The 12,059-nt window shown below is 35.7% G+C and overlaps 1 protein-coding gene across 5 annotated transcripts in view; it reads right to left on the bottom strand.

Annotated features, from left to right (window-relative positions):
• Positions 1 to 5,445: 5,445 nt before the first annotated feature.
• Positions 5,446 to 12,059, bottom strand: part of PTPRK (protein tyrosine phosphatase receptor type K) — a gene marked incomplete at both ends in the record, with an annotated part of 521,692 nt that continues 515,078 nt past the window's right edge. For all 5 annotated transcript variants that reach the window (XM_084227965.1, XM_084227961.1, XM_084227963.1 and 2 more), the window contains 5 exons: positions 5,446 to 5,499; positions 8,065 to 8,200; positions 8,982 to 9,145; positions 11,628 to 11,753; positions 11,879 to 12,010. In XM_084227965.1, the coding sequence (XP_084084091.1) occupies positions 5,446 to 5,499; positions 8,065 to 8,200; positions 8,982 to 9,145; positions 11,628 to 11,753; positions 11,879 to 12,010 (612 nt within the window). The remainder of the gene's footprint in view (positions 5,500 to 8,064; positions 8,201 to 8,981; positions 9,146 to 11,627; positions 11,754 to 11,878; positions 12,011 to 12,059) is intronic.

The following is a 12,059-nucleotide window of genomic DNA, read 5'->3' as shown; positions in this document are numbered from 1 at the left end:
TTCATTCCCTCTGGTTCTCATGCCAAATAACAGTTGTCATGTATCATTAAATGTTGTGTTTCTTTATAGTAGAATGTAGTTGGCAGACTATCTCGTATCAAAATTAAGAAAATACAAAAGTGACTGGTGGGGGGGTATGTATTTTAATACAGTATTTTTTTTTTTTTTGCAGAGACAAGAAATATTCCTAATAGAAAATTCATAGGTATGTCTTAAGTAATAATTGCTGCACCTCCCCCTGCAGTGACCTTTAGGGCTAACCGTCCCTAGGTCCGGCTGGGCAACCAGCGCGCAGGGGGAGAACAGCAAAACCCTACATACCTGCTGCACCTCCCCCCGCAGTGATCTTTAGGAATGGCTTTCGCCACGGTCCCTAGGTCCGGCTGGGCAACCAGCGCGCGGGGGGGAGAACAGCATAACACCCTGAAGCAGAGGAAGTTCAGGGGAAGTTCCCTGAAAAGGCAGAAGCTTATCAAAAGATAACGACCACCAAGAACCACTACAAGAATGCTAAAAATCTTATCCCGTCTTTCTAGAACTACAAACTTTAATCCCTTATCTGTCTTTCTAAACTTCCTTCTTTCTTCTATAATGGTCATTGTTATGTAGATCACCTCCCTGATGGTGATAGACTGAGCCCATGAGCAAGCTAATTTCTTTGATATTCATTCCTGTGCTTTTGGAAAACATATATATACTGGTCACAAACTCAAAGAAAATTACACTCAGATTTTCACTCTTGAAGTGTGTCTGTTTGTCATTTCTTTCACCGACGCCCTGACCACCCTGCACGCTTCTCTCAACCCTGAGGTGGCCTCATCGTCTACTGCTGTGCTGGTCCGCGGCAAATAATATAAGCTGAGTGACCATTCTTAAATTCACTACCCACTTCCCTCATTCACAGTACCTGTTGATCCTGCAGGCCTTTGAATTTGCCTCTCTTCTTAGCAAGTAGCAAGTAGATGCCATGATGATGCTGTTTTCTCCGTTTGATTTAATCTCAGATCATTCACAATGCTGGGAATACATGGTCTTTGCCTGTCTATACCTCCTACCATTTACTTAAGAATTCATTGATGGCTCAATTTCAATATTCTTGTTCTTCAAATTCTACATCTATTTAAATTGCATAGAAACACTGAAGGTTTTTTTGTAGGTTTTTATTTTTTTCATTTTGACCTAAATGCAACAAAACCTCTAATTGCATCAAGACTAGTAATTTATTAGATTAGTATTATGCTTAAACAACACAACTACATCATAATAAATCTGCACCTAACTTTCTGTGGTATATTTCAGATATTATAGATCATTTTCTGCAATTGGCAAGTGCATGAGATGATATCTGCCATAAAACCTCTCCCTTCCTGTCTCTTCTCCTAGGATAGAACTTAACATTAAAGAAAGAACATTCACATAGTCAGTAGGGACTCTATATTTGCTTCAATGGTGAAGAAACTATTTCCATTGTTTTTTTTTCCAGATTCGATAACAACAGTTTCTCTCTGGTGTTTGTTTATCTACCAGTTTAGCATTTCAATTTACTTTGGAGGAAGCTACGAGTTCAGAAGTGCTATATATCTACCACAGTTCTATTGATTTTTGGACAATTTATATTCTAGAAGCCACTTATAGCTTACTTGAAGTAGATCCTGAGATAGAGCCTTTCTTTTTAGTTTCAGAGAGATAATATTCTAATACTCTGTGTACGGCTTGAATTGACCAGAGTTGTGACCAAATTCAGATGTTTCCCAATCCAAATCTCTCTAAGCTGTGGGGAGATCTTTTGAAGTAATATCTAAGTAGATATTATTACAGGAGTCACACCTAACTAACTGTATTCTATTTTCTCCTGAAATAGCCTACTGCCCCTACAAAATAGGGGTGTATACTAAAACCTGTAATGAAATGAGTCTAAGAAAGTTGTGGGGTTTCTGCCTTTGGAAATATTTTACAGTAAAATTTGACATATGACACTGGGGTATGGGACAGAGTATTGATTTCTGATTACTTTTTCACAAAAAGGGAATGCAGGCCTCCCCTGGTGATGCAGGCGGTTGAGCGCAGTGCTGTGAAGCTGTCCGCAACCTCTGCAGCACGTTTGATCCCGGTTAGCCAGTGAGAATTCCACATGGTGCGGCAGACCTCTCCTGCCTCGCCCGCTGCTCCCCTCAGCAGTGTATTTCAGTCAACCTGCCTGCTCTGTTCCCCTCTCTGTCTCTGGTGAATCCACTCACCCTCCCGTGCATCTGGCCTGTACCCCGGTTCTTGTATGCATGAATAAATAAATCTTAAAAAAAAAAGGGAATGCATGCACATAGAAATTAAAAATAAATGAACAATTGTTGTCTCCCCTATGAAAGTGAGGCAGGTCTCAAAGGCGGTCGTCCAAAGCTTACAATCTTGTATTTCCAGTTGACCTATAGACAGTCAGTTCTTTCCTGCATTTTATCAGCATCTAGCATGATTTTTAGATGCCAGGAACCTCTTTCTTTATTTACACCATTTCCTGGCAACAGGTTTTGAGAGGAAGCAGCTGTTGATGTTAGCCTTCCAAGCTTAATAACACGAGTAACCTGGAACTCAATTCAAGAGAGTCTCAAGGTGAATATTGAATGAGCACATCAGTATAGAAGCAAACCTCTCTCCCTCTTGTCCAGACAAAAATATCTTCCTTTTTATCTGTCAATGTCAAAGACTCTTTGGCTTTAACACAGCAACACACTCATGCAAAAAACTTTTCCCTTCTCCAAAAACGAAATATTAGGAAATGACATGGCTATTCAGTCTAGAAATTTAACACTTGTTTTCAAGAGTACTTGGATAAAACTCATAAATTCCCAGTTGTATGTCTCTGACCCATGCTTCCAACATCTCCCTAGTGATAATATGTGATGAAGGTGTCTTAAAAGTTGGATTTCACAACAACCATTTAAAGAATAACTGCAGACATATGAGGTTTTTAATTATAAAAAGCATTACGACTTTTTAAAAAAAAGACTTGTATCAGGACTTCTGCTGCCCAGAAGTACCTAGTGGGGTATGGGAGTGCACAGGATTACTCGGGAGCTCCACAAGGGTACACAGTAGGGCTTTGGAAAATGAGTTTTGAGAAAAGTCGATTTAGCGGTGACTCCCTCCTTATTGTCTCCTGATGAACTGGCCACTGTGGTGACCAAACAAAACAAGTATGACTTTTCATTTTCTGTGAGAAAGAAAGAAGATTCCTTTTGATTTTTCTTGAATTTTGTGGGCCACATGGGCCTTCGAGTGGATCATTACATCCACGGTGATTTTGGTGCTGCAATCATGTGAGTAGAAATGAAATCAGGGTCACACAGCAAAGTAGAATCTGCCACAGGATTAACATCATAAAGAATACCAGGTAAAGAAATCTTGGGTGAGTTTATGCATTTTTTTTTTTTGTTGTTAAATGCACCCATGTTTAAATGGAAATTAGTCTTCCTAGGAAAAGATAAAATCTCTTTATATGAATCCTTACTATAAAAGTCACAATTGTTCTAATAAAGTATAGAGCAAATAGGACTTTGATGATGCCCATAGTGATACTATTTTATAAGAAAATCAATTAATGAGGAACAATAAGAACAAAGTGCCCCATTTTCTGTGTCACGGTACCTAGGAAGCAGTGGAAGAGAGTAGCAGAGTAAGCTGCTAATTCAGACTAAGAATCAAATCTGTTGACAAGTCATTTACCTTCTCATTAGCTTCATTTTCATAACTGTTGAAATTAGGATGACAATTACCATTTGTCAAGTTTGTTATAAGGAAAAAGCAGGTACATTACATATATATATGTAAATAAATATAGAAACTAATTTTCCTCTATTCAAAGGGACTTCTTGAGAGTCAATTTAAATTAAAAAAAAAAAAACAGTGTTTGGACATTGGTTTTCTTTTAATAGGATTTTTTTGTGGTCTACTTGTATCAGTGAGAACAGACTATTTGGGAATGAAATCATGAAAATTAAGAAGATAAAGAGATGTGCAAACAATAACTGTTGTAATTATAAAAACTTTATTTCACTCTTACTTTAATTAAATCTTTATAAGCACCATGTCATGTACTGGCAATCTAGAAAGAGGATACTGGAATGCTTTAGTCAATAACAAACTGCAAGCTGATGATGTGAAGTTACAGCTACACTGAGCATGTGAACAAGACCACATTTAGAAAGGTTCACTTGAGTAACTCGTGACAATGCACAAAACAAGAATCTGGCATCAATACAGTCACACTTTCTACAGCCAGAACCCAAAGTTTGTGCATGTAAACATCAAAAGAAACACTTTATCACCTTGACAGTTTACAGTTTGCTAAAATTTGACCCTGGAAAGCATAAATGTTGCCAACTTGTTTTCTTGACCAGTGCTTGGTCTAAAGATCAACTCACTTAAATTTAAAAGATGCTTAAAGGCTATGCTTGATTTTGCACAAGTCATTAGCAAGGTCTTTGAATGTGTGCAGTTCTCATATGTGACCACCAAATCATTATCTAATGCAATTGTGAATAATTATACATTTTCAGCAAAATGTTTTAATTTGGTCCTATGTTAAAAGACCCAATTGCCAAGGTGTTTTACAGAAATTTAATTCACAAGCATGTACACAAGAGAATCACTATAAAGAACATTGCTTCCTGGTTTATGAATAAAAAGTTTTTCCTCTACTTACACTAAGACATACAAAAAATAATCTACAAAAATCGTTTGCAATTGATTTTAGTGAAAGAAAAGCTTTCTTCGGGAAAAAAAAAATGATTGTGTGGTGGTAGTATTTTAAGCCATCAAAAAAGGAATGTAAGTAACCAATAAATATAATGTGCTTTCTCCATATAGACATATTTACACTTGAGTCTTTGGCTTATGTTTTTTTCTAAAAAGAACTTTAAATGATCCAGCCATCATTGCACATTAAAAGAAAATAAGCCAGTTATATATATTTATATATTTATATAGATTTTCTGAAGTCAAAACATGTAAAAAATGAAATTTACTATTAATTTGCACAGCTCTTCTTTCTTTGTCCTGTAAAGATTTAACTTTTTTATCTAAAAAAGGGAGAATAATGCCACATAGAAAGTATTAATTCATGCAACACACAGTGGCTGCTATACCAAACCAGGAGAGAAAAGGCTGCATATTCACTGTACAAACACTGATAAATTCTCATTTGAATCTGGTTCTTATTAAATATAATTTATGTGGCACGAAATGTTGATGCTTTCATACAGTCATAGAAACTAAGTGAGTTCTTTTTATTAAGATACACAACTTCATAAGAAAAATACTTTCACCTCTTGAATGCAAAAGTCTCCCACCCCCCACAATAAAATCTTTCTGCACAGGTATAACAGGTACAACAGCTGCTGGCTCAACAGATGAACAGGTTTCTGTCTGGATGCACGCTTACGTCTCACCGGACTAAGAGGATTCCAGGTACTCCAAAGCTACGTCATAGCAGAAACGGTACTGCTCCTGAAAGATGTTCAAACAAAATGATAGAGGGAAGTTAATAAAAAGGAGGCTGAAGAGAAATAATAGCTTCCAAAGGAATACTCAGCTACCAATTTAGATTGTTCATGAATCACCAATTATTTTTTCTATATACAACTTTAATATCTGGGTATATGTATTTTACATTTAAGGTTAATGAACTCATTTAAAGAAAAAAGGGCATGTAAAAAGCTATCTTTGTCTCATATTTTACATCAGAAGCTAAAAATACTAGTATTTTTTTAATCTGATTCTAATAGTAATTACTGATCATTACAAAAAAGTTTCCAAGTATAGAGAAAATCATAATTAGAAAAAGTTTCTTCAATTCTATTATCAAAAGCAAGGTATTTTTAAACTAAAAGTTTTGCTTCAGCCTTTTAAATACATGGTTCAAATAATGATTTACAATTTCATTATGTACATATATTTAGGAATAATATTATTATATTTCACTTTCTTCACTTAGCATTTTGTGCATCTTCCCCCATGTAATTCAACATCTTTTTGAATGTTATACAAAAGTCTATGAATTCTTGTATATGAATTGTTTGACTATTAGATTGGTTTTATTTTTTTCTCTGTTATAATGTTTCAGTGAACATGTGCAAATGTCCACACATCAGAATTCTTTTTTAGCAGTGAAAAAAAGTCATTAAAAATTGCCACATCACAATTCTAACTTCTTAATTTTTGACATAGTGTTTATAGTCCCTCAGTGTAGTTAAGTGAAATTTTCAAGAATGATTAGCTTTTCTCTAATATTTTTGGCTTATTTATACCTGAAAAATTTATTTTTGCTGTCTTTACATACTTAAGACAACTTGGCATAAAATTTTGAGTGCAAACTGTCTTTCCTCATAAGTTCATCTTCATTATTAATAATTTAGAAAAATTTAGAGACTACATTGCCAATTATGACTTACAGTATGGGAATTATTAAAAAATTTCCAGTTCAGTTCAAGTGGTCAAATTCAGGCTGCACTGGGGAACAATCTAAAGCGCACATTTCTTCTAAAGAATATTTCCAAATTACTCCTGCAATACAGGAGGGTAATAAAGTCTTTCCCAAATCATTTTTATCATTCCTACTCTAATTATCAAGTAGGTGTGATATGAATTAGCTTACCATTGTGGCAAGTGCATCTATAGAACCAAAATATTGCTTGAAAATAGTTATTATGTCTTTTGTTCAGTCGCCAATAATTTTGTTCATATTCTACATTTCCTTGCTAAACTTGTCAGCTCAACTCAACAGCACTCACCCTGATTAAACACAGGTCAGAGGGTGTGGTGCTTAGTCAATATTCATGGGGCATTAAGGTAAATAGTAATTCTTTGGAGGGTTCTAGAGTGGCAGAGTTTAACCGTCAAAATTGTTTTTAAAAATAAAGGTTAACAATCAGAGTTAAATTTAGAGGTAAAATTTAAATACTGAGGCTGAAGTAACACCACTGATGATTTTAAGTCTTGAGCTAAGAGACAGAGGTGAGAAATCTATCTCAAAAATCCCTCAAGTCCATTCCCCTGTCTTCATCTCTACTGCTAATACACCAGTAAAAACTCATGCCATCTAGGCTGAGGGAAGAGGCAGAAAAGAGGAAGTTTGAAGGGGTCTGCACTAGGGGTGTAACTTTGCTGTCACTTGTAAAAGTGAAACTGTATAAATCTAGCTCTTCAGGTTTTGTCACAGGAAGAAATGCGCCTCATGTGTGAACAATCCACTAGCAGGAAGTGGTGAAAATACTTTAAAGGTTTATTGAATTGCTCATTTTAGTTATCTGATCATCTTGATAAATGTAGGGCAAGCAACAATGATGTCTTGGTTTTTCTGTGAGTAAAAACTACACAGCTGCTCCTGACCTTATCCCACCATGCCCATGTTTGTAACCCAGACTCTTCTGAAGTGAAATGTGCTAGAGAAGGTTAAATTTCTTTCTTACTTTTCAAATAGCTTCAACCAGGTAAACTCCCACATACACATACCTATCAACTGTTACTGTGCAAGCCGTAATCTGATTTTATGAGTCCTGCTAATTCAGGTAGCATTGTATGCAGTATGCTTTTATTTAATAAATATTGAAAACTCAAGATGATAATTTAAAAGTTTATATTTGACCAGAAATGAAGAATCAGAATGAGTCAAATAAATTCCAGTTGCCCATTAAAAAAGTGCTGATAAATCTATGAGTTAACCACCCAGATTAATGTTTTTACCAGTTAACTCTGAATGCTTTAAGAAATAAGAATAAATTAGAATAAAATCTAGATAGCAGGATTTATTCTTCTTATGGAGCTATTTATTAAATTCTTATACATTTCCAAAATTAAGTTAAAATAGTGTTTTCAACATCAACAGTACATGGCTCATGTAATTAAGTTTGTGTTGGTAGAGGGGATGCTTGCCAACTCATCAGTGAGACAGCAAATTTCCCACAAATACTCATTTACACAGCTGATTCCTGATTTGAGCATGAAGTCAATCAAGGAGTAGATATATCCCTCCCTATCTTTATGTTCCCTTCTCTATGCCTAAGATTGACTCACCGGTGCTTCCACCATGTTGGGCTTGCTGTTCCTTAGTGTCTTGACTGCATGGAACACGTCAACCACGTTTTGCCGTTTCACCATTTCCACAACAATGCCTATAGCACAAAACATGCCACTTCGCCCACCACCATTTCTGAAAGCAAAGGAAGCAAAGGCATTTTGGTGACTAAAGACTATAAAATTGTACATGTGATTGAAAAGGATGCATTATTTAAATTTTTTTCATTTGTTTTCATTTTGCTTCCTATGTGTGCATGTGTACAGACATAAAGGGCAGAGAGGAAGGACACCTGAGGATGGTATCAGTTTGGTAGCTTATACTTAGGAATCTGCCATGGGCATGGGCATAGATATTTTAGATTGTGATAGATTTGTAAGTTGTAAAAAATCAGAAAGCTTTTCAGAGTAATGCTCAAAAGAGCTGAAATCATATACTAACTATATTTTTAATACAGAAAATAGGGTAGTTAATTATAGAATCATGAGACAGGAATTTTGTTCAAAAATAATATCTAAAGAGTTCCCTAAGATGTGAGTCAGATATACCTTTTTTTTTTTAAGAGTTATTTATTTATTTATACAAGCATTGGGTACAGTCAGAAGCGCGGGAGGGTGAGAGAATTCACCAGAGCCAGAGCGGGGAGCAGAGCAGGCAGAAGGACCGAAGTACACTGCTGAGGGGAGCAGCGGGCGGCAGGAGAGGTCTGCGCGCCATGTGGGACCCTCGCCAGTGGCCGGGGATCGAACTGGTGCTGCAGAGGCTGTGGGCAGCTTCGCAACCCAGCATTCAAGCACTGCACCATTGGGGAGGCAATGGTGTAGAAAATGTGAAGACTAATGTAGAAAATGTGAAGACTAATGAGGAAATGAACACCAAGGCCCCCTGTATGGCTAAGCTAAGCCTCCATACTTACAAGCAATGGATAATTGTCCGGCCTTCCCCTTCCTCGCATTCCTCCTGCCATTTTTCCACCTGTAGTATCAGTTTCAAAAATGACCTTTTGGAGCCAGGCACTTCTCTATGAGAAGCCCACCCTAGATACTGAAACTGCTGCACCATCAGATAACCCTCCTGTGGCTGTAGAAGGAAAAGTATTGTTATGTAAATAAAATGAACATGCTAATTTATACAGCAATAAATAACATTTACATTGTAGACAGTCTAGCTAATATAAGTCCTAAATATGTACATGGTAGTACAGACACATTTTAAGTTATAGATGCAAAAACATGAGCATTATCCTTTATACAGCGTATTCCTCAGACCTCATATGCGATAATCAACTCCTATGATTATACTTCTTAACTTTCAAAATCATCTCCTCTTCATTGCCACTGACATCACTGAACTTTCAATCATAACTCATAATTTCTCCAGGTTGATCTCCCTGAATAAACTTTGATCTCCTTCCAAACCATTCTTCAGGCATCCTGATTATTTTGAAATGCAAATGTGATCTTGTCATTCTCCAGCTTTAATGGTTTCCAAATGATCTTAGCATAAAATCCAAATTTTATCTGTAGCTTAAAAATCCTTACATGATCTGGCTTCACCCCCTCCCCAATTTTTCCTTTACTTTAACACACTATTCAATTTCTAGACACACTAGCTTTTTTAGTCAAGTTGTTAGGGACGCTGCACATTCTCTTATTTCGCCTTGAATGTTTCCTTCTTGTTCACCCCTCTTAATCCCTAACAGAGGAACAACCTTGTCTTGAGTTTACCAGAGGCTTTTGTGGTCTTAGCAATGAATCTTGTGTGTCCTAGGAAGCTCTATCCTGCACAAACTAGGATAGCTGGCTACCCCACCTCTTTCCAAATAGCTCATTCTGATTCTTAAAATTTTGACTTAAATATCATTACCTCAAATAAGTCTTTGATCACCAGGTCAAACACTGCATTCTGTGCTTTTGCTCTATAAAGTTCTTATATGTAAATAAATGTCTATACAATTAGTTGCTTAATTCTTGACTTTTGTAATAAAATGTAAATTCTATAAAGACAAAGAAATCTCTTTATTCTTAATACTCTTGTCACTAGAACCCAGCAAAATATTTTTCAAAGAATAGTATTGTTGGATGGATGAATCAAAATAAAATGTAAGGAAGAGTATGTAACACACGATCAAGCCGTATCACAGGCATAGATGGGAAGGGCTCATGTATCTTTAGGAAGGACAAGGACCTATCTAATACATCACCCAATTTCTTATTGGTGCAAAACCAATATTTAGTAAGTTGAATGATATTAAATAATGAGCTCGGAAATAGAAAATAAAATTGTGCATGAATAAGGATCCAACTACCAAATATACAGGAAGATAAACTAATATGCTGGCAAAAAAATGTAATACAGATTTCAGTCCATGTTCCTAGAATATTTTCCTTAAAAGTGGAATTATCAGACAAGTCTACTTTCTTAGTTTAGCAGCTATGAATTCTTACCTAAAATACTGCTAGAACAACAATGTAACAGAAGCACAGACATAATGAAATTCCATTTAAATTAACATCTAAGATATGCATGAATATTATGACATGATTGAAGTTATTTTTTTCCAATGAAATGAGCTATAGAATTAGTTTATAGTTATATACAAATAGACTTACTAACCAGAAACATATACAGCAATTTTGATATGTGAAACACTGAAATATGACAATCTCAGTGAAACACTTAATACACATTCATAGAGCTGCAACTCTTAAAAAATAAAATGGAACAATCTTTCTCTTCAAAAAGAAAGTAATTCCAGAGAAGTTTCTAATGTTTTCTTTTCAAATTATGCTTGCTATTTGCTTACACAATCTAAGGCATTTTTATGAGTACTTTTTATTTTTTGAAGGCGAGATCTAAATCTTGTCATTTAGGTGAAAAACATAAGAAGAGTCAAGGAAAGAAAAACTGTGAAAAGGCACAATTGTAGCAGTACAAGTTCAATTTATAGACCTGGGCAGAAGTTAAGACATTTAGAAAGCGAGAATGGTAGGTGGGAATAGAATCAATCATGGCTGTGATTTACCTTTTTTTTCATATCTGCAGTTCTCTCTTATATGTAGGACTAGGAATAGTGACTCAGACCCTTCTATAATGGCTGATCCAGAATATCTCTTCTTAAAGTTAATTCTCTGTCTTTATTATTATTATTATTATTATTATTATTACAATATTCTTATTTTTCTATTGCATGCCTTTTCTGGTTTGGATGTCAATACTGAGAAAACATGCAGTTCAGTATAGGGACACATCTGTACATATTTAGGGACCAGGCTATACAGTCAAACTCAAGTGAGCCAGTGAATCTGAACCTAGATTTCCTGATGAAATGAATTAATCTGGTAGTGACCAGGAAATGGTAGCTTCTCGCATTTCTGGTTTCCTGTTTTTAGAATGCATTTTCGCTCCTCATACTAAAGTAGAGATAATTACCAACTTTGGTAATAATATGTAATGTCTGTTAATTCAACTAGCTCTGTTTTCTGAATGGAATTATATTCCATCTGGTTATGATAACCTGTTCCAGATCAGCTCAGTTGAAAGGATGAAATAAGTTACTTACTCTTGTTAGATTGCATATCCTAAAAATCCGATTGATCACATCACAATCCATTGAACAAGACATACATTCCACTTGGATAGGGCCATATCGTACCACCCCTTCTTCTGGCCAGTACTGTGGGCAACCCTAAATAAGGATGGTTTGAAAGAAAAAGAAAATGAGGATGGCTTTTTCTAATGAGGTAGAGAAAGCAGATTTTAGCATTTTATTATTAGTTGTATAGAAGTACTTAGCAAACATTAGCCACTAACTTGGGATAAGTCGACTTCATTTAACATCACAATTGAGGTGCAGCCATAATCATAAACTAATCTCCAGAAGTCTTTCACAGTGTTTGGCAGAGGGTATTGTGTGACAATGAAAGCAGCTGGTTGTCTGTAGCTCTGTGAAGAAAGAAAGTAGATGGAGAAACTTAGGAACTTAAAATGCACC

This window comes from Talpa europaea, assembly GCF_964194135.1.
Source record: "Talpa europaea genome assembly, chromosome: 2".
In the NCBI taxonomy this organism is placed as follows: Eukaryota; Metazoa; Chordata; class Mammalia; order Eulipotyphla; family Talpidae; genus Talpa; species Talpa europaea.
Note: the sequence above shows the minus strand (reverse complement) of the source record. Positions and strands in the feature narration are given on the sequence as shown.